The 27471-nt window shown below is 44.1% G+C and overlaps 1 protein-coding gene across 3 annotated transcripts in view; it reads left to right on the top strand.

Annotated features, from left to right (window-relative positions):
• The window catches only part of Klf7 (KLF transcription factor 7), a 92683-nt gene extending 66877 nt beyond the window's left edge, over nt 1-25806 (top strand). For 2 of the 3 annotated variants that reach the window (XM_039084860.2, XM_063267384.1), the window contains exons 4-5: nt 12974-13097; nt 19505-25806. In XM_039084860.2, coding sequence (XP_038940788.1) covers nt 12974-13097; nt 19505-19556 — 176 coding nt within the window. In that variant the 3' untranslated portion in view covers nt 19557-25806. The remainder of the gene's footprint in view (nt 1-12973; nt 13098-19504) is intronic. The other variant, NM_001399681.1, reaches the window with a different exon arrangement.
• Nucleotides 25807-27471: the final 1665 nt, after the last annotated feature.

Genomic DNA, 27471 nt, shown 5'->3' with positions numbered 1-27471 from the left:
ATCCGTGAATTAGAGAAGAAGTCTGAGATTGACCTGGCTTGCTTACTGTGGACAGAGATGAAGAGTCCATTATCTTTAAGATAATCCATCTTAAAGGTCTGTGGGATCTGGGAGGCAAGGCAGTAACAAGCCTCTTGTACTATTGGAGTTTGGTTGATCGCTGACTTGTTAATTAGCAAGTGTTGGATTGGGTGTAGACATGTATCTGAGTCTGTGTTAGACACTTCCTGGTGAAAGAGGCAAACAGCAAAACATCTGTACCAGTGTTTGGGATAGTATTTATTATATAGAATATAGCATATAGTATTTATTATATGTGTAGTATTCATTGAATTGCAAGTATAAAATGTCCCTGTTTAAAAATTCTTTACATCTGATTCGGGTGGGGGAAATCAGGACAGAATATTGTACCATGAAAAAATAACCATCTACAAGAAATAGAAAGTAGGGAGCCAAAGATTGGAGATGTAGAGAAGACCAAAATTTAGGGGGGAAAGTAAAATGCTTCAGTAAGGGGTGACATGGGAAGCAAACACCATATTGAGTGGACACTCCAATAAGTAGTGGTGTAGATAGGTGGTATTTAGAGAGGGTGGGCAGGCCACACTTTGGAAATGGCAGGTGACAATTTCGTGGACGCCCTCTTCTAAATGCCTCGACAGTGGCATGGGAACAGCATCAGCCCTACATTATCGTTGGTCAAAAGTAAGAAATGTAGACTTTCATCTTGGGGTTAATATTGTCTTAGACTTCTATGCTAAGGTAAAATAGAAAGTTGGGCTGATTAAGATAACAGAGAGATCCAACCTCTGGAAAAACTGTTGATCATTTTGGAAGAGATTGGTGTAGGTTACTGACAACTTAACCCTTCACTTGTTTGACATTTGCCTCTAAAGAAGTTAGATTCGCACATACTCTGTTGAAAGGTAGCTCATTCAGAAGAAGCATCTGACCTCCATCACCTCTGTGTAAATTATTGAATTTGAGCTTTCTGGGGTTTAATAGGATTACATTTTTTTACTTATTAAATTTTAAAGCAAACTATCTTACGAAAATGGCTGAGGTTAGGCTTTATCTCTACCGTCTGAATTTGTATACTCAGGGAAAAACAATTAATACCATCATGATTTTAATCAACACTTACTCAGGATGCTGATTCCAGCCATTTGATAGTATATATGCTTTTGAAAAGCAGCTCCAAGTGGTTTTGATAACCCTGTTCTATTTTTTAAAAAATATATATCATCTCTCTATATTTATGACATGCATAGTAAAAAGCTAACTCTTCATCCTAATAGTAATTCAGGCTGGTATTACTCAGTTTTTAGTCAGCACTAAAGAAAAGTACAGCATATCCACGGCAGTACATTCGATGCCATTAGCTCGATGTGCCGTTTGGAGTCTGTGATATCATCAGCTAGATACGGCATTCTCAGTCTGCCTTCTCAGCTCTGGCTTCTCTCACCTGTCCTGTCCTTCCAGTCCCTTCTATTTTCCACGATTCCCAAGCACCGGTCACCTCACACGGTGGGGTATCATTTAGGCCAGCCCTTACTTATACTTGGATGTTCCTTCTCTTACTACCAAATTCCAGTCAAGACGAATAAACTCATCGCGATATTCAATTGGATACACACTCTGGGGCTGTCAGTCTTGGAAATGGATTGTCTCTTTAGGGATCCAGGCATTGTCTGAGAGGCAAGGATGAATGATTTTATCCTTTACAAGTTTTGCTGTGCTAAGAGCCTGTTCTTTAATACTTTGTGGTGATCTTTATGTTTGAAAGCAAATCCCAGGGATTGACCAAAGGTGAGTTTAAATGAAGCTCATATTTTTTAACAGTCAAATTTCTACCTAAATGTCAGCATGAATGGTAGGAGCTTGACTTACAGAAGAATCGTTGTGGTTGTAAATGGAAGAAACATCTTATGCATTAATTTGAAATTATTTCACATGGTGGTGAACTTGTTTTGCGAAAGGAAAAAGATTAATGCTTTAATAACTTTTTATTCAAATTTAACATATACCTAGTCTGTAACTGTATTGTAACCAGTCATCAGCAAAATGTATTTAAGTCTCTAAGTATAATTTAGATTTCCAAAATATATTTAAGTTTCATGTTTTTTGTTAGATTAATCTCCAAAATAGCTGGTGAAAAGAAAGTTTTAAAAGTAAACTCAAACCATGGAGAAACAAAACAAGAAAAATGTTTTTGTAAGTATCTTGGTGCCTTTTTAAAAAAAGTAGTAGTTAAACTGCCTCAAGTTCAGGAGGTCATCATTTCCTGTTTCATAACTTGAGAGCATAGAATGCTGAATACGGTGCTGTCTGTTTTCACCCCTTCCCACCCCCGCCTCTGTCCCTCTCTTTGGGGTTCCTTGAACTTGCTGTGTAGCCAAGAATGACCTTGAATTGCTGCTTTATGCCTAAATGTGTAAATGAGCCTACAGTCTTGGGGAAGTAACAGCACACCTGTCCTATTCAGTGTGGGGCTTTGCAGTGTTGGGGGTCTGATATTCACTGGTTGTTCTTTGCCCAGCCCCACTAGAACACTTATTACATATATTAGAACACTTTGTACATTTTTAATTAGACAAGAAACTTGCCTGTGACTATCCTTTGACATCCTTTGGCTTATGGGAAGCTCAGTGAGGTGTGTCCAAGCACATGTGATGGAATCCCATGTGAGGTGTGTCTCCAAGCACGTGTGATGGAATCCCATGTTCCCCATTGAAAAAGCTTAAGTTTCAACAGTTAAACTTATTTCAGTATCTAAGTCGTTTCCTTGTTTTCATGACAAACCCAGTTTTCCTCCAACATTTCAAACAGTCACGACAAACCTGACACTTTGCTTCCTAAAGTTTATGCTATGCTTTGTGAATAAAGAACTAAAAAGTGGAACACGGCTGCAAAGGAATTGTCTGTTTCTGTGTGTTCTTCTGTCTGTGATGTGCAGGGCAGGGTAAGCCAGGGAGTGACTCGGTGTGTTCCCCACTTGCAGTGTAAGCCTCCTGAAGAAGCCCTGTGTCCTTGCCCTCACTTATATACACGTGACAAGGGACTCTGCTCCTACCTTTTCCCTGGCCTCCCATGGTCCAGATCCTTTTTGCTGTCCCCACCACAGATTAAAGTAATACCTCCTGTTCAAGTCGGATTTTGTAGTTCACAAGTTATAGTAAGACACTAGGTTTCATCAGAGCAGATGAGCACAGGCCCCAAAGCGCATGTGGATGTCAGTGGCAAAGTTGGCTTTCACAGTAACTGTGCTGTGTACTCTAGGCTCGCTGGTACTCAGCTTCTAGGTGATTCTCCTGTCTCCGCCTCCTATCCCACTGTAGAATGCTGGCATAACAGATGTACACCACCACATCCATCTGTTTTACACATGTTTCAGAAGTTGGACTTGGGTCATCAGGCTGCAGGCTTACATTGGTAGTGCATTTACACACTGAGCCGTCTTTCCAGCCTAAAGAACTCCTAAGTCTTAAAGAAGGTCACTACTACTGGACTGTATATGGACACGCTGCTGTTGTATGACACCAGTAGAGCTAGAGTAAGACATTTTCCCCTCTGGAACAATGGCTTCTGAAGCATCAGCTGGGATTACAGAGTCCTCACATGAGGACTGAGGGTGGAGTCCAACTGTTTTTCCTGGACTTTAAGGGGCCTCTAGTGCAAACGGAACTGAGAGACCTTCCGCAATAAGAGATTATTCACCACACGAGATGTTGCTATGGGAGACAAAAACTAAAAATTATGTTGAGCCTTTTATGGCACTTTTGTGGAATATATACATTAGCATATATATGTCAAAATTAACATATATGTTAAAGGCACAGTGAAGGAATACATCATGGAGGAGGACATTTTTATTACATATGTTAAACTTTCAATGGTGAAAGTTAATGAAGCCCTACAAAGAGGCTAAAATATTTTTATACCGTTTTTGTTTTGTATGTATGTTTATTCTCTCTCTCTCTCTCTCTCTCTCTCTCTCTCTCTCACTCACTCACTCATACACAGAGGAAGGAGGTTTATACTATGCTTTGTGAATAAGGTAAAGACATTAATCATGGTTCCTGATCTCAGTGAACTTTGCTCTCTAGCTGGGGAGATACTCCAGCCATCTATTAAGTTTGGCTGTGAGAGATCAGAGAAGGCTTCTTTGAGTCTTTTGATTTAATGTTCCAATCTTCTGTTCCTAGGCCCTTTGCACATGTTGCTGTTTAAACCTAACAAAGTTTCTTTCCTTCCACACATACCTACTGCCTTCGCCTGAACACCTTGTCTTGGATATCACTTGATCAGGCTCCAAAACGCATGCATAGAGATTCTCAGAGCATATTCTTTCATAGAAGGGTGACTTGGGTGATCAATTCCATTGACTTGGGTGACTTGGTTGATCAATTCCATTGTAGCAACAAGAAGGAAAATCTTCTAAACTAGGGAGGGATGGCTTCACATTTAGGGAGTTTTCCAGAGCCTTCCAGACAGAGACATAAGTGACAGGGAGTGGGACTGACTAAGAGGAGCAGGGGGAGAGAAAAGAGGAGGTTTGAGGATACACCAAAGTAGAATAACTGAGCGTGGCTACCTTGTATTTGAGAATTCATGCAAGATTATGAGTGTGGGAGAAAGCTTGCTTCTCCCACACGTAAGAACATGGAAATGTCAACACTGGGTGTGAGGCTTTGGGTGCCATGGGCAGGAAGATGATAAAATGGAGGAGGATGAACCTTTAAGGTTGCGTTGGTCATGGGGTTTGTGTGAAGCTCAGTCCAGAGCAGAAATGTATGTAAGCCATGGAGTCAGTTTTTTAAATCTTACTTAGGTAAAAAGGAGACTAAGGGTTACAGCTCACTGGCAAGAATTTTTGCTTAGCTCAAACAAAGCTCTGCCAAAAATTAAAAAAAATAAAGGTAAAAGTCATTTTGGCAAGATACTTTACATAAACCAATGTGAACCGATATGATAACATAAAATCAATATGAAAAAATGTATCGATACATCATGTTCTCCACTCCTTTTAGAGTGAGTCTTTAAAATCCACAATATATTACTTTTGATGGCATATCTGAATCCATGTGGTAAGCTTACAGGAATATGGTCCTGCTATGAGTACAAACATTTTGCACTGCCTTAGCTCTTTAGGTCCACTTTACAACTCTAGGTTCAACTCTTTGGTTCTCTTAGGGCATTTCAAGGAGGCACATCCACATGGGGCTTGTGTCCAGTGTCCTGACCAGAGGCCCTGACAGTAAGTCAGGACCTGTCCCATCTCCATGTTCTGGTGTAGGACCTGTACATCCTTGAGGATGTGACTTCAGTTATTTATTTCTGAACAACCACTGTAAAGACAACCAAGGCTGGGAAGAGTTCAGCTAACCCAAGCTGGCCATTGCCTTAAAGCTGTTTGAAGAATGAATTTGAAAATAGGATATATAGTGACCTGCCCTGAAAATGGATCCATGCTCTGTGTAACTGCGGTGGCTCAGGTCCTGGCACCAGCGAGGCCTTGGTGAGAGGTCAGTGCGGAATGGGGATTAGTGGAGATGCTCTTCATTTTCTGTAGTAGCTGTTGCAGATGCTTTTGATGTTCTGGAGAAGTATAGCTTTTGTCTTCTTTTCTCTCTGTCAGCTAATTCACTATTGGAGAGAAAGAGAAACTACTTAAGATACAGCTAGAATCACAGAGAAATCCTGACAACTTTCCAAAGCAGAACCTATCAGTAACTCAGTATTGGAACTTCTTAACTGAAGTTCCCATAACCTGAGCTGGGGTTGCCGAGTAGCAGAGCGGACGTTTGCAGGTTGTTCTTTCTGAAATTAGGAAAGGCCTCATGGCATTGTCTCTCCTGTGATTCGTTCCCTGGCTCTTTGCTAATGGCTGACTGTTGTTCCTAAAGGGAAAAGGAGCCTCTGCAGGTCTTCTTTATCCTTTCCGTGTCCTGGCCTGAGAGATTCCCACATTCTTAATCCAAGTCTTGAAAGGACCCTAACCTGGACGTGCCCAGGTGCCTAGTAATCACATTGCAAATAAATAAGGATTCAAATTAACCTTTGCAGAACTCCAGGCATGTCAACGTTCTTCTCTTTCTAAGATGTGGATTAGAAGTGAAGTTTTTGCCAATCAGGAAGGGGATTTAGAATATTTGCATGCACAGTGCTCATTCACAAGGCTCTTAAAAACCTCCCCAAGCACATGATCCTGCCTCATGCTCATCCTTCATGGCACCGTCTGTATCTTAAAGGTGAACTTGAAGCTCGGTGCATTTGCTCTACCAGGGTTGCTCTCTGGTCCGGTCCAGAGGCTTACAAATGGTCTTCATAAGCTGACACTTTTCCAGAGGTCAGTTACGCTGGAGGCCTCGGTTGTCTGTGTGAAGTAAAGATGGTCAGGACTCTTTCTTTAGGCCCTGAGAGATGGGGAAGAGATAGAAGCAACCTCTGACAGTGAAGGAATACATCAGAGTGGAGCACATTTTAGTCTACTTTCAAAAGGAATGTCAGATTTAAAAGGCCAAGCACGGTTTACCTCTTACAGCAGCAAGGGCTTAGAATTCACAGGAGCTATCTTTCTCCTGTGTGGACTCCAGTCTTCGTTGACAATGAAGGTGCAATAGGTTTGGGGGATATTGTTGTTGTTGTTGTTGTTGTTGTTGTTGTTGTTGTTGTTGTTGTTGTTGTTAATTTGGTATGTTATACAGAGAACCTGTGACAGCATGCTCAGGGCTGTTGGCATTGCAGTAAGGAAACGGATACTTGCCTGAAGCTGAGGAAGGGAATGATAGCACCCACTAATACCTTGCCATCTCATTTAGAAGCAACCAAGTGCTGTGGATTAGGAAACAATTGTTAGGAAACACCTTGTTTTCATTCCATTTCATTTACAGACAAGGCTTCCCTTTGTGGTCCAGGCTGGCTTTGAATTCTGCATCCCCCTGCCCTGTCTCCACCTCTCACATGCTAAGATGACAGTGTGTGCCACCGTGTCACCCTTTACTGACTTTTAAACAGAGGGTGGGTATACTCTGAGCCAGAGTCTGAAGGAAGAATTATGTGACAGGGCAAGAATGTTCCCGGCATAGAGCAAAACAAGGGCGGACAGAGGCCCTGAGGTGGGAGTGCATGCAGGAAGCAAAGGGGCAGGTGGTGATTCCTGGAAGGGGAGGTTGGTAGAGGAGATGAGAAAGGTAGCTCAGGTCATCCTGACTGCATCATCTACTGCTTGTAGCCTTGGGATGTTTATTCTGAGAGTGATAGGAGACCATTCATTATACACTTAGATTTCACCATTTTTAAGGTGAGAATGTTTTTGGTAGGCTGGTGTAGTCTATAGCCACCTTTCACAGAAAAATTGTGTGTGTGTGTGTGTGTGTGTGTGTGTGTGTGTGTGTGTGTGTAGAGAGAGAGAGAGAGAGAGAGACGACAGAGAGAGAGACAGAGAGAGAGACAGAGAGAGAGACAGAGAGAGAGACAGAGAGAGAGAGAGAGAGAGAGAACATGCACATGTGCATATGTGCGTGTGGAGTTGAGTATTGAATAACGTCCTCAGTTGCTCTATACCTCATTTGTTTTGAGAGCGTCTCTCACTGAACCTAGAGCTCCCTGATTTTGCTAGGCTGCCTGGCCAGCGAGTTTCAGGTATCCTGACTCCACCCACTGAGCTCTGAGATTATAGCAGATGCCACGATGCTTACATTTTCACGTGGGTCTAGGGATTCCAGACTCAGGTCTTCATACTTTTATGGAAAAGACTTTACCTACTGAGCTATCTCCCCAGCCCTCAGAATAAGGTTTTCAAATTTGTAAAGCAAAATCCAAAAGCTTATGACAAAATTCACCACGGAATGTCAAGGAAGCCAATTGTATGGATTTATGATATGTCAAGGTACCCTGAAAGAGACACATGCTGTGATGTGAGTTTCCAAAGGTTTCTTTCACTACTGTAAGAAGAATAAGCTTACAGGCCAAGAGTGGAAACCAACCAGTGGCATAGGGCCGAAGCAGCTGCTTCCCTTTACCTTCCAGGACCCTGGCCCAAGAAGCTGGGCTGTGCAACTCCCTTTACCTTCTAGGACCCTAGCCCAAGAAGCCAGGCTGTGCAACTCCTTCATTTCAATGCAGCAGGAAAAATGTATCACTTCTATTTATATTTAATTTACAGTCTTTTTGAATGCAAGAAGAATAATGTGTGGCTTTATTTATATTTAATTTGCCCTCATTCTTTTTAATTGCTCTGTTCAATATAGGTTTTACAATATCCTAACATAGTAGCACTTTAGTACATTTATATAATTCATGAATAAATCTACATATGTTTAGGGTGCATGTTCTGAAAGCGTTTATGATGGCGTTTGATCGATCACGTCTGCTGATCACAGTTTAGGGAGAGTGGCCCTGTGAGAAGGAGGAAGAATACCATGCTGCTTTGGAGCCTACTCCATTTCAGATCCATTTTGTGGAAGTGCGTGAATTCTTGCTGTAATTCAACCTCGATAAATGTCAGTTGTGTTTCTCAGGCACCCTTACCTCTCCTTAAGAGCCCTCATGCAGCTGTAAATCACCTCTGAGGTGGTATGCCTCCCCCAGAGAAACAAGTTTCCTGAGGTGATTGCCAGGCAGGGAAAGTGGTTCTTGATATTCAGTGTGAAATCTGGGGGTTCTGAAGAGTGCTCTCCTCCCTTCACGGTGAGCTGGGCGCTTAGCTGGGCTCCGAGCCGCCTCTGTAATGGGACGCCTATATCTACTATGTGATCCACCAAGGTTTTATGTGTCCCTTAATCTACCTGTGTGGAAAGCCTTTCTCCTGGACATTTTTGCTCACTTTTGGGGTGCAGCAAGCTGAATGGTATAGCCATTCTAGGTGCCACATACCTGCCGTGTGCTTCATCTTTATATCCTGGAGGAATATCTGTATAGACAAGACAGGGGGAAGGAGATGGTCAGGTGGGACAAAGAACTGCATAACAGCTTAACCTGTTCCACTTAGAGCTGAGCAGCCACCACCACCCCATCTCTCTTTCCCCATTGTTCCTCCTTCCCTCCTCTCTCATCCTCCTCTCCTTCCCCCTCTCCTCCACCTATGCCTCTCCACCCTCTTCCTTCTGCTCCCACCCCTCTCTCTCCCTCTTCTCCTTCTCTCTCGCCTCCTCTGTACCCCCTCTGCCCCACCCTTCCGCCTACTTCCCCCCCCACTTCAATTCCTCTTTCTCCCTTCCCTTCCTTTCTCCTTCTCTCTCATTTAATTTCATTTTCTTTTCCAAACAGGGAAATCCCTTTATAAAGAAAGAAGGTTAAACCCTTTACTGAGTGAGTGAATTTTCCCACAGGTACACTCATCGAATAGGAACTGGTGACTTTTAGGTATCAGTGTGTCCCCGCCTCAGATCTAATGGGGAGTCGGGGTCCATAGAGAAGGAGTCTGGGCCATGATAGAAATGCTATAAGAATTTTACAAACCCATCTCACAAGTACAGACCAACCCAAGCGTCTGGACACCGAACGCGGAAGAACTGCAGCCCAAGTACCCTGCTCCTGGATGGGGAGGTGTAGTCCCAACTCCTTATGTCTTTTCTGCCCCTCTGACCTCTGAACTCTATGTGGTCTCGACACAGATCCTTTGTTTTGCTAAATTCTCTCATTCTCTCATGATTATTTAAATTTTCTCATTAGTGAGTATTTTGCAAAAATGGTAACTTGAAGGTAAACTGATTAGACATTAGGGGAAAAAAACAAAAACAAAATCAGCCTAGTGAGTCACCCGTAATATAATTTTGTGCCTAAAATGCCAGTCACAAAGGGGCCTGCCTTCTGCTCTGTCCCACAGTGCCTGACCACAGTAGACAGTGCTGGGAGAATGGACCCTGAGCCACATCAAGCCTCCTGCTCTCTCACTCTACCCTGTGACAAAAGTGTCACAGCCACCGGGACTCAGAACTCCTTTCTGCATAGAACTGCTGTGTGCAGGGAATGAATCAGGCAACTGTGGGATTTTAGGGAAAATGACTAAAACTTAAGTGTTATCTGTTTAAGAAACAAAACACCTGCCTCTGTCCTTCACAACATGGTTACTATGCTGGACCAACCAGTTCCAGTTTGAGGGTGATTTGGAGCAAAGGATATCGGCTTATTGCTGTGGAATTTCATGGTGTTCTCTCAGTTCTTTGTTGTGATTTGACCGGGTTTGGTCCCTGGTACTAGGAAACTCCAGCCTTTAGACAGTGTTGTTTGTTGTTTGTTGTTGTTGCTGTTGTTGTTGTTTGAATATCTTTGGGACTGGAAGGCATTTTGAATTTCTGGCCATTTAGGGAATTTGTTCATATTTCCATATTTATTTATCAGATCTCCATGTGAAAGAACAAAGCTGTGAGTGATTCATAGCATTAAGTACTATGCCCACCAGGCTTTCGGACAGGGCCCTGGGTGTCTTGCTTTTCCTATGGTGTCCTTCTCATTCTGAACATTCCTGAAGAGTGCACTCTGTCTTTCCTCTACCCACATACTAAAGAGCTATTCAAACTTGAACTGTCTTCCTGTTTCTTGGTATTTAAGCTGACTACATTGGCTCCAGCCTTGACTGTCTGGAGCCATGAGCTCTCAGTGTTTTTAATTGACATCTGACGAGGTTTCCCCCTCCCCTCTCTCCCCACAAGCAGCTCATGCAAATATAGGAGTCAGGCAAGAAATTGGGGTTCATTGTCTACTCAGTAAGTGCCTGTTGAATGCACCATAGCTTCTTTCAAAATCACGGGTTTACTAATAAGTTCACTCACAGTGAAGATGAAGGCACAGAATCGTGACTTCAAGCAAAGTCCCTCCCAAGTTAAAAGAATGTCTCTTCTCTTTCCTTCATCAGGTATAGGCTTTCTAGTGTCTTATATCAAGGAGCTAGCAATAAGGTAAACCCAACACTGTTTGATGGTACACACACATACACACACACACACACACACACACACATACACACACACACCCCCACACACATACACACCCCACACACACACACCACACACACACATTTTCCAAAAATGAATCTTTCCTTCCAGGCTCTCAGTACTCTATGTATTCTTGGTTCCCTTTGAAAGAAATTCATGTCTCCCTCCTCTTCTGCACAGGGTCTTGTAGAGCAGTGGGCTCATAAGAATTTCAAGCGTGTTAGATTTGATTTTACATGATATAAAAAGAGAATCGTGGATGTATTGCAGTCAAGTTTAAAGGGAAGAAAATGTGGGAAGAAAAAATATGACATACAGAGCCTGAGTAATGTCTTCCTAAAGACATGTGATGGAGATGGAGCTGTTGAAAATGGAGGAAGATGGGTGCATACATCATACTTTGGATGTGTAGTCTCTGTAGCCTGAAATCGTGTGTGCGTGTGTGTGGGGGGGGTGGATATGGAGGTATGCCTATATATACATATGTATGTATGTGTTCTTGTAGCTGTGTCTATGTGTGCATGCAGGTACATGTGCAACTGTTTGTTCACGAATGTGGAGGGAAGAGGTCAGCATCAGGTCTTCCTCAATTGCCCTCCCCTTTGGTTTTGGAGATAGGATCTCTCATTGGAGCTCACCGGCTTGGCTAAGCAAACTGGCTGGCTGGCTCGTGAACTCCAGGAACCTGCTTGTCTCACCTGTCTGGTGCCAGGATTGCAGGTGTGCACAGGTGTGCCCAGCTCTTTTATATGGGTGCTGGGAGTGTATATCCATGTGCCCATGCTTATGCATCAAGCACTGTAGGGAGCCATCTCCCCAGACCTCAAATTACATACTTTATAATATTTACTGATTATATGAGTCTCCCATGTGCTAACTACTGTTTCTAATTAATATGTAATTCATAGCCACATTGTTAATCTTTCCAAATATTTTAGGGGAACACACTGTTGTTATCCCTGAGAAAACAGGAGCATGGAGAACTTGGTTAATTTACCCAAGGTTAGACAGTCACCCAGGGTTGACCAGCCTTGCCCATAGGTTGGAATTTGAATCCTAAACCATTCTGCGCCTCTGCCTTTGGTGGGCAGGGACTCCACTTCATGATTTCATGGATCTATAAACATTATTGTTCTACTTAATTAGGACCAGCTCACTATATAGTTGGAAGGATAAATATTTGTCCTGTTTGGTGACAGATGTGATGGGTTTATAAAAAAAAAAAGTCCTGCACTTGTCCGTACGTATACTCCATCTGTATTTATTCTGTGGAAAGGTCACTTGGGCACCAGTGCTCGAATTTCATATTTCTCAGCAGCTTCCCTGCGGCTAAAACATGCTCTACAAATTGACTTCTAAAATATTTTGCAATGATGTATATTACTGTCCAATATGAACACTCTAAAAGAGCCACTGAGTCATGGGAACCTCTGGGCAGTTTCTCCACGAATGCTGGGAGTCGGGAAGTAATTCCGTCTTACTCCCTCTCAGTTATGGTCCTGTTGTCTGTCCACCCAGTCATATTTACTGGAAGGAACACGGGTTCCAGGAGGCTGAGGTGTTTGTCTCCTCGCTTAGATCCCTGGCTATGGTTTGTGGTGGAAGAGGAGGGGGCAGGGAGAGACAAAAAAGACTGAAATGGTAAGTTACTGGAGGTTCTTGAGAAAAATAGAATTAGAAGCATTTGTGGTTCAGATGAAAATAGCAATTTCCTTTCTGCTTGGACCGTGAGGCTCGGAGTGCTCCGGGGAATAGAAAATAAATAAAAATTGATCCCTCACCAGTTGAAGGAAGTGCCCTGACTCTGGGAACCGAAATGACAGTCCTAGGTTTGAAGGTTAAAAAAAAAGGAAAGAGACAAAAGAAACACACAGCACTAGGAGGCTTTTTTTTTTTAAGTAACATTCTACTTTAGAGAATGTAGACTACCAAAAATGATCTGAGAGGTCATCTGCTGAGACTAGCCACCGGGCAGCAGAACCCAGCGGGTATGAGATCCTTCCTTGCTGACCATGGTCCTTCTGTGTCTTCTGCAGGTGAGAAGCCTTACAAGTGCTCATGGGAAGGATGTGAGTGGCGTTTTGCACGGAGCGATGAGCTCACAAGGCACTACCGGAAACACACAGGTGCAAAGCCCTTTAAGTGTAACCACTGCGACAGGTAAGGCGACCTAGAAGCTCCTGGACTGAGGAGGGAGGTAGCGCTGTAGGTTGGAGGCTAGTATGTATGTATGAACTGGGTCTAGTAACAGGCCTGTCTCATGCCCAACTCTGTGAGCCTGGCAATACGGTTTACTGGGTTACTGCTTGAAAGAGTGAGAAAATGCAGTCTCTCGTGTAATACAATTTCAGGCTCTCTGTTCGGTTATGTAGCATTCACTCAGTGCTGGTTTTGAACTAGTGCCAGTCACTAGGTACAAACAAGACGTTGTTCCTCACGCAGGTAAGATGATAAGGCAGAGAATTAACAGCATCTTGAAAAAGGTAATAGAAGTTGCCTCTTCTCACCTTTTCGGTATCATTCATATTACCTTTGTTCATCTTTCAAATGAAAAGAAGAAAAAGTTTGGTTAATAGGGAAAAGGCCGATTTGGAAGGCTTTTTCCTGAAGCATTATTGGAGATGGGCCTACTCTTTGGACATCTCGACTCTTCCTTCCTTGCTGAAGACATGCTCAAGGGTCCAAAGATGGCAATACTCTGCAAACGCATCCTGTAACTCAATTTCAAACCTTCAGTATTTGATAGTCGAAGGATCACGCAGCAACAGATAGTACCCAAGTAATAGTATCTGACAGCCCTGGCATTATCAGCCGATAAACCCCAAAATGGAGACTCTGCAGGCCAAGGTGAAGGCAGGATTAGGTTTAGACATAATCAAATAATGGGCTTGCATCTGAGCACGTTACCCTTCTAATCCTATTTCTGTGTTTAAAAGGAAGCTTAAGAAAATTAACCATCTTTTTAATGCAATACTAAAGGTCTCAGTTATGATGAGAAAAATGCTTCTAATACAATAAAGCCCCTGAAAGCCTCAGGGTCCCCTCGGCTTGGACAGCCGCTTGCAGGATAGCAGGAGGGGGGTGAGGGGGAAGCAGGATGTTCACGGAGGCCTGGCTGTCCTTGGAAGGAAATGAGATCTTCCTTACTTCCTGCCTCTCCCAGTCCCTGTGCTCCACACCTGCACTACCCACTGGCCAGACCTTCCTCTGAGGGTTTGCTTGCTTCGAGAGTAGGGTGAGGATGTCCAAATCCATGCTAAGCCAAGTTGGCCTGGTGTTCCTTTGGGCTGCACATAAAGGACAGTCCTGGTTTCCCTCCCCCATTCTTCCTGAAGAGGCTATTTTCCTCTTATCTTCATCCTCTGAGAACTAAATAAAGAGCCTATGGCTCCTGGTGTGCAGTGATAACCTCCCCCCAGGCTGGAGGAAGTGTGTCTGTCACAGCTATTGTCTTCCGCTGCCTGGAGAGCTGTGTCTGCTACCCAGGAACACAGCCCCTGGTTCAGTATCCATCCCAGTCCCTAGAAGGCCTCTGGAATGTGCAGAGGGCAGCAGCTTTTCCTCCTTCGTGTGTCCCCGTCAGTGTCTCTGTGTTTGGCAGTCTCTTCAACTTCTGTCTCTCATGTCCCTGATTGAGTTATTGCCAGCCTTGGCCAGTAAAGAAGCCTATAGGTGTTGACTCTGCCACGGCCCTGTGCAGAAGACCTTTCCACTGTATCACCCAGGATGCAGATGAGTTCTTTGTGAGTTGTCCCAGTGTAGTGGTTGGAGGTAGCTACAGAAGGTACCCATCTCAGGGGTGTTGAGGCTCAGGCATTGCGAGTTTTGGAGAGTGAGCACTGACTAAGAAATTGCCATTTCAACACGCTGAGGAATCCCTAACTTTGAGCAGCCGATACATTAGCAGTCACCCACTCATGTGGGTGATGTGGGAAAATATTCCAAGCCTGTTTGGTGTGAAGGGAATAGCAGCGATGGGTCATCTGTTAGTCATTTGCTTTGGTTTCCTCTCCAGAGCACACTGCGGTCTCTGGAGATAGACTCTGCCGTGAGGTGATACCTAGGGAGATTTTGAGTCCACCAGAGTCCCATGCCCTCCGTCAGGAGTCCATTTTCAACGTCAGGAATGAGGGCTGGAACTCACTAGTGTCTTATGACAGGCAGTACCTCTCATTTTGCTGCTTAGGGTGCCAAGAATAGACAGGTCTGAGACCTGTCATGAGGCCCCGGAGCAGAAGGGAGGAAGGCCTGGCATGAGGGGAAGCTGCCATTCCTTAGGTGGCACTGCCCTTTGGAAATTGAGGATATCTGCACCTGGTAGCAGGAGCCTGTTCCCTGTTGTCTTCTCTCGGTGACAATGCAGGGGTGCGACCTCAGAGTGTGAGCAGTCAGCATTCTCTCTCTTAAACATATACCATGTATAATTTATGTTTTCATTTTATGTGTGCAAGTTTTAAAAACACATGAAGTAATTATATTTGTTTTCTCCGCTCATGCTGAAGGTTGTTAAATATAAAACAGGTCTGTATTTATATTTTTATCTAGAACGATTGTATCTGACCACTGTAGGCTTGCATTCCCAGATGGCTGTCATGGACTGGAGCTGAATAACTGTCACGTATTGTGATGATTTTCCACTATCCCCACCACTCCCTATTGCCTGTTCAACATGAGAGCAAGTCATTTGATGTCTGGTGTTCTACGTTGTACGTTAGTTCCTCTTACAGAGAGTACTATTTCTGCATACTTGGTGCCTTACCACGAATGTAAAGAGACAGTCTGGGGGTGTTGCGTATTTGTTATACTTGGCCCCATTGCATTGTATACTTTCCCTGCCTGGCCTACGAAGACACTCAGGCTTCAGGTTCAGGCTGGAGGGAAAACCAGTGCGATGATTAGTGTGGCCTCACCGTCAAACACAACCTTCTGTAGCTCACCAAGTGATGCAGTGCCAGAGGGATGTGTGCTTCACAGCCTAGGGAGCATGAGGTTACTGCTGGTGGCATATCGGCCCTCACTTCTCCAGAGAACACACAGAAAAGCCTCCTAAGTAGACTGTTAGAATCCAGGTGGGGCTGTTACTAAGGTAGATGGTCTTGGATAGTTGAGTGGGGGTGTTTTAGTACTGACAGGAATAACCCTTTAGGTGTTGAAAAGTATTAGCCTCTAAAGGGTCCTGACCATAAGCAAGAGAACACTGGTGGGCATCATCAGTCCTCTATAATACAGCAGTCACAATCACTAAAGACCTTGTTGTGTAAGGTCAGTGGGCTTTTGAGTCATTATGAATATGTACTGGGGTGTGGTACGCTTAAAACGATTGGATTCTGTACTTCTAGATGCCCAGTTTATCTACTTCTCTTTCCTATTTCTAGGCTGAGCTCAGTAAGTATAAATTGATAAATATAAATTGGTCCCAACTAAGTACCTAACCTGGTATATTGAATTTGAGAGGAAATCTTAATGGTGGGGAACCTGTTCTAAGTCTAAATATCAAACATTTCCTGGAATTTGAGCAAATGAAGATGCCTGTTTGGGTCAGTTGGTACACAATTTATATTTCATAACATGCTAAAGGGCTTGGCTTTTTTTCCTGAAAAATTATTGCAGGATAAGGGCAGATAGTTGAACATATGTGGCTAGATGTCCTGTTATAGAAGAAGCAGAGGAAAAGCAGAACACCCATGAGTGGATGAACAATGTTCTACACCAGGGACATGTTCCCAGGACCTAGAAAGTAAAGGGGCTTAACCCCTTAGGGGCCTCTCCTTAACATGACAGTTCAAATCCCCACATACCCTGAAGACAGACAGGATCCCAAGTGCCCATTCTCCTGATTTCTCTAGGATCCTAGCTTTACCCTGACCACTGATGCTCTAGGTTGCTGCCATAGCAACCAGTGACAACAGATGTCTCATGCTTATTTACATTACAAAATCATTCTCTAGACAGTCTATAGCTTCCAGTTCAACCTACATCCCTCTTCCTAGGCTGTGGTCAAGGTGTTGATAGCCTGTCTTCTATTCTAGAGATTTTAGGGTCTGGAGTTTATTTATTGCCCTTTTCTAGGTTCTAGAGCAGTGGTTCTCAACCTTCCTAGTGCTACAACCCTTTAATACAGTTCCTCATGCTGTGGTGACCCCCAACCATAAAATTATCTCCATCCTACTTTATAAATTTAATCTTGGTATAGTTATGGATCCTAATGCAAATATCTGTGTTTGCTGATGGTCGTAGGTGACCCCCAAGAAAGGGTAGCGGTCCACAGGTTGAGAACTGCTGGGCTAGAGGCTGCTCACACCCACTGCTGGAGACTGCAGTTCTCCATCCTACAGGCTGCTCTGTCTTCTGTCATCTTCAAGGATTCTGCTTTGATGATAGAGAGTTGGAGTTTCCAGAAATGGCGTGGGCAGCCTCTAGATGCTAAAGGCAAAGAGGGGGATTGAGGGAAGGAAGGAAAACAGTAGGCCCCATGACAGTACAGAATCGTGCAAGTTCAAAGCTGAATTCTCCTCAGATCGCTTAGCTTTATCACGGTTTCACAATACATCAAATCTGTCTCCACTATTTCATGGGGATTGCCCAGATAACTTGTTCACTCCAAATGAAGGGCCAAGATAAGCTTCTGAGGCTGGTACTGTTTTCAGGGGATTGTCCTGCTGTAATTTTCCCATTCCATGAGTTTTCCATTGTCCTTTTGTCCTTCTTCCTCGTCATCTCCTGGGGTCCTGTTGTACACATGTGCCTATTTAAGGAATGGGCATAAACAGAGGGTGTGGAGTGTATGGGGTCAGGGAACAGGGTGGATTTGTGATTTGTTTGTTTAAGAATGAGCAAACATAGGGAAGTCTTGCTTTGGACAGGAAACTCTGCAAACCCGAATGGATAGCTTGCTAAGGTCCTTGCAAGGATTTTGAGTGGTTGAGACATCTCAGGCTACAGGGATGCCTAGGAATGTCGTTATAGGGAAGGCAAGGGCTAGCTTAAGGAAAGAGAGCACACAGCCCGGCCCATGCATGGCTGTTGACTTACATGCATTGTAACTGCTACTTCAGCCAGAGCCTGATATTGTGCACTGTTAGAACATGGAAATGCCCACACTGTTATTGGTAAGATGCAGAAACCTGTTAGACCGATGTCAGTGTAAAAGGTTACTTACTAGCTTAGATTATTAGCTCAGATAACTATGAGTAATGGAATTCAGTTTGTCTTTAAGGTTGGCTAAACCCGAGTTCCCAGATACCATTCAAATTCTTTCCCCTGCCCACTTCCTTCTGCAGCAGGTTTTTCCACAGCAGCAATATGGGCACACTAGCAGCTCTAAGCTCATCTCCTAGCAATTTAGCATTCCCAGTGGAAGGAACATGTCTCTCTTCCAGTAATTTCGGCAGCTATAGAACCACTTTGGCCTCTCGGGTCACGTGACTGTTGCTTAGCAGTCACTGCTGCCGTGGCTTTCGCTTTAGAAGGAAAGTCGGCTTTATACTACTGAGAACAGAAAAGGGTTCCTACCCAAGAGACTATCATGTGTCTACTACCAGAGTAAAGAGGAAGGAGGATGACCGTAACATCTGCCAAGGAAGGCGCTCCATTATGGAACTCAAGCCCCAACTGTTAGTCCAAGAGCCTCAGCCCCAGTCTCTGTTCCAGGACTCTACACCTATGTAGCCTCAACTCAGCTCTCAACACATACTGAATCAGACTGACAGACAGATGCATGCGCCCCCACGAGCAAGCGTGCACACACACACTCACTGACTCACCATGGAGATGTCAGAGAGTACTGGAGATATGCAAGCACAGTGCCCACATTCGATAACATACTCAGCCTATGAGCACTGCTCTCTGCTCTTTGCCTTGGTGTGAGTATATTATGCCTGTGTGGCCCTGGAGTTCCAGGCCGTACACTCCTAGGCTTTCATTATAAAGCTCGAGACTGCACTCTGGGTGTTGAAACATCAGTGCTCCACTGGCTGATGATACAGGCCAGTTATCCATTACTGTATACTCAGTACATGAGCAAGCTGTGTGCTTAGAGCTCACGTCCACATTTTGTTCCTTCTTAGATAGCTATTGTTGCCATAACAGTTAATCATAAGTTACCATGGATTGAAATCTTAATCTGTGTAATGTGATATTCTTTTTTTTTTTAAGATTTATTTATAATATATGAGTACACTGCAGCTGTCTCCAGAAGACACTACAAACACCAGAAGAGGGCATCAGATCCCATTACAGATGGTTGTGAGCCACCATGTGGTTGCTGGGAATTGAACTCAGGACCTCTGGAAGAGCAGTCGGTGCTCTTAACCGCTGAGCCATCTCTCCAGCCTGTAATGTGATATTCTAATACTTATCTTGCTTAATCCTTGAAATGAAAGTATGAGACGTGCCCCAAGGGTCCCTATCAGCCACATAGTGACTGGAAGAGCTAGGGTTTGAATTAAAGCAGTTTAACCAGAGCTGACGCCTCCTCTCTCTGGAACTCACAGGTGCTATCTCTTTAGAACTGATCATTTGCTGAAGTAGCCAGACCTCTCTAACACACTTGTTCTTTATCATTCTAGGTGTTTCTCCAGGTCTGATCATCTTGCTCTCCATATGAAGAGACATATCTAAACAAAACAGAACAAAATTTAAAAAAAACAAACAAACAAAAGTAAACAACAACAAGAGCAAAACAACCGCAAAGGCCAGAGTTGCCATGGCAGCAGCCAATGTCCGAAGGAAATGCCGTGACCAGAGGACTGGACTTCAGGCGGGAGCACTGCCTCGCAGAAGAAAGTTCTCACTTACAAACCTCTGTGTACATACATGTACACGCACACGTACACACACCCTCTCACACACAGACCCACACACATACCCACTGTCATGCACTCAACTATATTTAAAGTATATACATCTATTTCTTATGCCTTGCCCTAGCCAGATGATAGAAGACAAGGAAGGAGGAAGCCAGGTGAACTGGGCGAGCACTGGCTGCTGACTCCAGCACTACTGGATCTCTTCCTGCTGTTGCCAAGGGAAAACCAAGCAAACAGATGTCTCCATGGTGGCCGGCAGTCCGAGAGGCTTGCATAACTTACTTCTCAGTGCAACGTGCTCAGAGAATCCAACATCTTACGGTTGCATATGTGTAGCACTAATGTTTCTCTTTAAATAGTTGGGGGAGATTGACCTAGAAAACCAAATTGCAGTTTGGTAGCCAAACTTAACTCCTGGTTTATTTGTCCTTTGTGTGTGCAAAGTCCTGCTATTCTGTACGTCAGACTTCCTCACAGAACTGTCGGTTGGTTTTGGTTCTTCTTAGGACCTCTGAGATCTTTTGAATCGCTACCAACGGCCTTAGCGGCGGCAGACTATGGATTTACACCTTACACATTTCTGGCCTGCATCTCTCTAGACTTTACTCTCGAGGGAGGAGTTTTCTTTTCTTACTTTTTCTGACTCTCGCACATCATATGCACTAGGGATTCTGGAAACTTCTAGCATGACTGCAAAGTGGCCAAGAGAATAAAGTCCTTGACGATAAATCACAGTATACCCTTGAGCCTCACCTTCTTGCCAGTGCTAGATTTTTTTCTTTTTAAATCTCTCTGATTTTTTGCTAATGAAAACTTGAAAAAGGAAAAAAAAAGCTTATTTGGAAGCTTAAATGTTTTATCTTGTCTCCATGGACTAAACCTCTCCAGGACTCTCTCGGCACCTGGATGTCTAGCTCTCGAAGCAGCCAATCAGACGGGACATCAGAGTTCTCTCATCCCTCCTTAAGGCGTGATGACCTCAGCTCGCAGTGAGCAGCTCCTGTGTTGTCATTGCTACCCTATAACCAGTTACAGCATAGTCTCGCTAGTCTCAAAGGGCAGCTGCGTATTTAATCTAACTCTGGGTTATGACCTGACAAAAAGCCAAAAATATCACTCTTTCCAGGAGCGGGGGAGCCTGCGGATGCCTCCCACGTCTAGAGGCTTCCCAAAACATCACCCCATCCCTCCCTCACTCACCCACTGAGATCATGGTACCCACTTGTTAAATACATACTTCAAAATGCCATTGTGGGAATGAAGGTTGTCCGTTAAGGAAAGGGCAGAGGTGTCTCTCTTACAATGTCTCTAGGGGTAAAGGGGGGATTTCTTTGGGGGGGGTTGTTCTTTTGTCTAGACCCACCATGGCTTGTGACCTAGAGCACCCAGGATCAACAGAGGCCTCATATTTACCCTGAAAGCTGACTCCAAGGGATTTATTTTGCTCATTTGCATATCACACACACACACACACCCGATGTTGGTTTCTCTCCTCCCGCATTCTTAGCTAGCTGGCAGTGGCCTAAACTCCAAAGACTGCCTTTAGGACCACTAACTGGCCTATGCAAGCGAGCGGGGTGGGTATTAAGGCAGATTGTATATTTTGTATATTCTGGGACCATCCCTTCAAGACACGTCTAACAAACAAAAATGGCATTCGGTCCGTCCGCGGTTGCTGCTCCTCATACCAGCTGGCTCCCTCCTGCCCTCCTCTGACTGTTTCACCCACTACCCACTGACTGTTAAAATGCCGCCCATACATATTTGGGATGCAAAACTGAAGTCTCTTAAAGGAAATAATAATAATAATACTATAAGCATCACAAACACATATGACAGCAGCCTTCAAGATCCTTGGCACTTGGGTTCTCTCTCAGCTTTCTACAACTTTGGTTTTACTGAAATGTTGAATCTACTTGTCTGAGGGTAAAGGGACCGCTTTGTCACAAATGCTGTATAGCTTCCCGTTGGACAGTTGGGGCATTTCAAGGTCTAGCCTTTAGAAATTTCTTTTTTATTATACTTTTTCAATTTAGACCAAAAAAAGAGAAAAAAAAGAAACCATTGTAAACACACACACACACACACACATACACACACACACACACGCACACACACACACACACACACACACCCCATTTGCCAGAAGCAATTATGTATATGTTAGTTGGAGGGAATTAAAGAAAAAAGAAATCTGACTTATTCCAAAGATTTGAAAGTGGACATGACTTAGGACTGCTCTGGAGCACTGCTTGCTGACAATCTCGTTACTGCAATGGAGTGCACTATACAGGTGCCAGTCCACCAGGGCACACCACGGGATTATATTTGAATGTGTGCTGCATCCTGTTTGGATGAAGGATGTGTGAGGGACCTTGAACCTCACCTGTATTGAACTGTAGCGCCTCCAGTCAGTGCACTAGATGAAAACTTTAGACTGCCCAGATTCTGTTGCTCTGTTTCTTTTTCCCCCTTCTGTAGCAGTCAGTGTCCAGCATGAATGCACGCACACGCCAGGGATGGCATTAAGCCATGGCTGCCACGATTTACAGATGTTCTCTCCCAGGCTGGAGCTGCTCTTGCTCTCAAAATGTCATTACTAAGGTTTATAGTACTTAATTTAATTTTTTTTGTACTGACCAATGCAAGGCTCTATAAAAAAAAAAAAAGAAAAAGAAAAAAAAAAAAGAAAGAAATGCAAAAGAGTAATCGTTGCTGTTCGTCCCCCCCCCCCCCCCCCTTGTCATCTGTGGTTTCATTTGAATGTGGCAGAACAAAGGCCCCTTGGTCCTCTTTGGTGTCTGAAACGTTTGGTAATTTCTCTTTTGTATCAGTGAGGTCTTTGTGCTCTGCTCCTGACTTCTCTTGGAGCAGGATGCGCTAAGATACCATGATGGTGCTTGCTTGCTTCCGAGTCCTTTGTTGACTGTGGGAATTGGCCTGAGAATTTGGTGGGTGCTAAGCGCATGGCTTTGAATCTGTTCTTCTCTAGCCCCGATGAACACCTGGGGAGGATAACCAGTCCTCAGCTCGGGGCGGGCAGCCCTTGGACATTTTAGAAATAGGTCGGTGACATGGCCTCCATTCTTTCTCAACAGCAGAGGTGGTCACTTGACGCCTCTGGAGGGAGCAAGTTTTTCAAGAAATAACCTCAACGTGAACTTGGCTCCCAAGAGGACTGGGTATCTAGAATAGTGTCACGGATATTTGAAACACGAAATCCCTTTCACAATTTAAGACATTACCTCCTAACATTCCAAGGGGATCCCAAATTTGACAGGGCAAGCCTGGCACAGTGTGGCACAGGCTGTCCTCTTGAGCGTTCTATCCAGGGTCCAGAGTTGGCTATGTAGAAGACACGGTTCTAAGCCACTGGCAACTTTCTTTACTTCAAGTTACGCCTCCTCCTCCTCCACGTGACCTTCAGGGGCGTGGAGACCCAACATTGTAATGCTGCTCCTTGCTCCTGGCCTCCTCCACTCTCAGCTTACTGGCCCGGCGTCAGGCCTGTGCAGATGAGTACTTTGTCCAGAAAAAAAGAGATGTTTGGATTCCGTGATAAAGCTGCATTTTTGTAAAACAATATTGGAGACCCCCAAATGACCTTCATGCTGGCCATTTCCCTGTCCGTTCCGGTTTCCTTCCCAAAGCCCTTCGGCCACTCCCCTCTCTCCCTGCTGTCACCTCCCCACGCACACCTCTACCCTTTTCCACCTTCGATTGCCTGCTGATAACAGGGTAAAAAGAGAGCCAACCTCATGTCTGATGAGCAGAATGGATTCCTAGGATGTTTTATTTTATTTTTTATTTTTAAATCTTCTTTGGAATTTGAGAAGAGTTTGTTTAGGGACTTGAATTTGGGATATGCTTCCAAATGATCTGTGTCTATTTGCATCCAAGGGAAACAAATGGGGAGGGGGTTTTGGCTAACTCAAGCATTCAGAACTGTCCTGCCTGCAGCTTCCACTTCTGCGTCCCAAAGAAACGGTTTGCTAGTGCAAATCTCGGCGTGATTATTTTTCATGGTTCTGAGTGATTTTCTCTGTGGAAGTCACTTTGTAAAGTAAAAGTGGAGACTACTTATATTTCCTCTTCTGCGTGTGTTACTTCAGAAGGAAAGAGGAGAATATGAACAACCCATTTGACTCCAGAAATCAGTCTGATTTTTCTCCCTTTGAAAACAAAAGACCTCACATCTGGCTGAAATCTTGCACCTAGAATATTTTCCAAGTGAAAATTCAGTAAGTAGGACTTTGCTGAAATAAATTAATGAAAACTTTCCCTCAACTTTTTTTTTTAAATAGAAGTGGCAGAAGTTGGGGCAGGAGAATACCTGGTTCTGAGTGTCTGGGTTGCATTTCGGGAAACACGGTGATGCTTCCTTTGGAACCGGAGGGCCCCGCCTAAGTATCCATTGCTGCCCTTCCTGATGGCCTGTTTTTCTCTTTGAGGATCTTTGGAAGCACTTGAGATGGACAACAGAAATATGTCAGAGGAAGCAAAATCTGCTCCTATGAAATGTGGTATCTCACGACGAATGCCTGAGCTTCAGGGCTTCTTGTTTTTAACACGTAAATCTCCTCTCTTGGTTCCTCTAACAGATCCCAGAAAGGGAATGGCTAAGCTGCAACTAACTTTCTTACGAGCATCTTTCCAATATAGTACTGTATTCTTCAGGTGTTCTGCATTTTCGTGTAAGTCCTTGGGAAACAGGTATCCACAGCGGGAGTGAGATCAAAGCTGTCAGTTAGCAAATATCCCAAACAAGAGACTCTTCCAAACAGGGCTCCCTCTCTGGTCATGAGGGAAGGTTGATGTATCCTTGGTTGGGACCATTTATACGATTTTGGTTTCAACTGTGAGCTTTGGAATCGTAATTGCTTTGAGCCCAGCTTCTGTCTACTGCCATATGAAGGACCCCACGTCAGAATAATGAGGGTGGTGCGTGTGCACACACCGGCATGGGTGTGCACATGTACCTACTGTACCTTCGCAGAAGGAAACAGGCTACTGAGGTATAAGAGGGGTAGCCACCAGTGCCTAATCTCTTTTGGGGGGGATGAATGCTTAGAACGCCAGTATATACAAAGCATACCACTGGGAGTTAGTTCCACATTCAGGGGAGGGGCAGTGGGTGGGGATAGGGGACATTTCAATCCTAGTCTTTGGGACCAGAGGTAGAATAATTTCTGTAAACCAAGGTCCTAAAGATTTGGGGGCTCATGGCCATTTTTTTTCTCTTTTGCTTCCCAGCATGCATCTCCTGACCCAAGCTCAGACAATTTGATTTCTTCCATTTTCACTTCTGCTTCATTCCAGGGAGGAAAAAAATACACCTGTTAGGGCCAAGTTCCCCTTGCTAACACAGAGGCAAACTAAATGTCTAATGTTTTCAGAGCCTCCCCTCCTTCCCTCCGACCACCACACCATCCCCCAATTCTGGCCTCCACCCATCTCCCCTCTTCCTGCTCTCAACACGAGACTTCCCAGCCACACCCCAACCCTCTCCCTTTCCTGCTCTTAACACATGACTTCCCAGCCGCCATAACTTTTTTTTCTACCCTCCATCATCCTCTTCACAGTTGCTTGAAGACATTTAATTTTGCACTATACATTTTCATTTTGCCGGACGTGTCTAACAAGTGTGTTTGGAAAGACCTGCTCCCAGCCCCTCCCCTCCCCCCACCTCCCTGTCACATTCTCTCAGGCCTTCTCTGGTATTTATAATATATCACAGAAGTACCCAGTCTTATAGCCCTCGGTTATGCCTTTTTTTGACATTTTATTTTTTTTAAGCTTTTTATATATATATATATAAATATATTACTTTGTCAAGTTTTTTTGCTGTACAAAAGTCTTAAGATTTAAAACTATTATTTGTATTATATGATGGTGGTATGTTAATGTTACAAAATTATTAATGAAGAAAAAATTTATTTTTGTTACTGGTCTGTTTCATAATTCTTTTTTAAATTGGTATATTGTAAGATATCTATGCAAAAATGTTATGTGACGCATTTTTATTTAAGAACGTAATATGTGTAATAAACAAGTAGAATGTGTTTGGCCTTGGAATGGTTTCACTGTTTTCCCCCTCAGCTCATTCCGTTAGGAGGGAGAAACTCCTCAAGTAGACACAAGTGGCTCCTTATATTCTTCAAACAACTTTTCTTTCTCATGAAGGGAAGGCAAAACTGTCATTTTTCTCTGGTGATGTGTACTCGGGCATGTGCGCCTGCAAGTTTATGTGCACACGCATCTGAGTGTGCCTGTGTGTTCTTCATGGTGAATTAAAGGAGAAATGGCAAATGGTTAGAGGTTATGAAAAGCAATATTTTCGAATGAGGTCGATTATGGAGTGCTATTTGTTTAGGGAGCTGGGTGAGGCTTATTGAAAGCAGATTATTTGATGAGGGAAAAGGGGCAGTTTGCTCTGTGCTGGTATTAACCAGGAGTGTGTTTAGAAAGGATCATTTGAGGCGGTTTGTGGAGAAGGCATGGCGGTAGGAAGGTTGAGGGAACCCCTGAGGTAAGGATGAGGGGGTATGTACAAGAAACAGTGGGTAAGAAAGGGCAAGAAGTGACCAAGCAGGGCAGGAAAACCCAGGTGGCTCCACAGAGAAGGAACAGATACAAGCACCCCAAGGAGCAGAAGAGAAGAGAGATCTGAGAGAATTCTCAGAAGGAAGAGCTTTCTGACATGGATTCTGTGCTGGGCTTTTAGAAGGCACATCAAGGTAGGAAGGGACTCAGAGGAACCAGCATTCCTCGCCCAGCCAGTCTCCCGGGTAAGCAGTATTATTAACTGGAAGCAACAATAAACACTGTCCCTGGAGACACACAGCTCCTGGGGGTTTCTTCTCAAGCTCTGGGTTTTCTAAAATGGCTATGATGACTAAAATCCTCTACCCCTAGTGGCATAAACCTGAAGAAAAGCATCAATAAGGGTCCACATTAGAAACCATGGCTACAGGGACTGAACCTGCTACAAGAGCAGGCCATGCTTCCTGGACAATGAGTATGAGGAGTGGGCTGGGAGCTGCCAAGAGATAGATGGGTGATACCAGACTGGTTTCCCACTTCAAAGTCCAGTGATGTTAACAATAGGTGCTTGGAGCCAGAGAAATGCTTTTGAAAGTCTTAATTCTCCACTACCACCTCTGAGCAGGGGAGTGGCCCAAATGTAGCTGAAAGGCAATAACTTGACCCAGTGAGGGAAGACACAACACTAAAACGGTGGAACTCCTTAGTCCCCTGCTTTGGCCTCAGCAGATGAGCAATTTAATTCTCATAATCAAAATTACTCTCTGGAAGCTTCTCTGAGCAGGAAGGGAAAAGATAGCTTTGCAACATTACCCTGGGACAAGGCTCACTCCTCTACTCCTTGTTTGTTGGGTTGTTTGTTTTTTCCACACTGAGCCATCTCACAGGCCTTGAGACTTGGGTTGTTTGTTTTTTAAACATTTTTACTTGTGTGTATGCATGTGCAAGTGCCAGTATGCACACACACACACACACACACACACACACACACACACACACAGAGACAGACACACACACACACACCACACCATGGAGTGTATGTGGAGGTCAGAGGACAACTTTCAGGAGACCGTTCCACCATGTAGGTCTCAGAGATGAAACTCAAGATGTCAAGATGGTCAGGCTTGTTGTCAAGCACCTTTCATTGTTGACAAATCTTGCTGGCATCCATTTTATGCAGTATA

Source organism: Rattus norvegicus, chromosome 9, assembly GCF_036323735.1.
Source record: "Rattus norvegicus strain BN/NHsdMcwi chromosome 9, GRCr8, whole genome shotgun sequence".
NCBI lineage: Eukaryota > Metazoa > Chordata > Mammalia > Rodentia > Muridae > Rattus > Rattus norvegicus.
The sequence above is the reverse complement of the archived record's forward strand: the minus strand, read 5'-3'. Positions and strand labels throughout refer to the sequence as shown.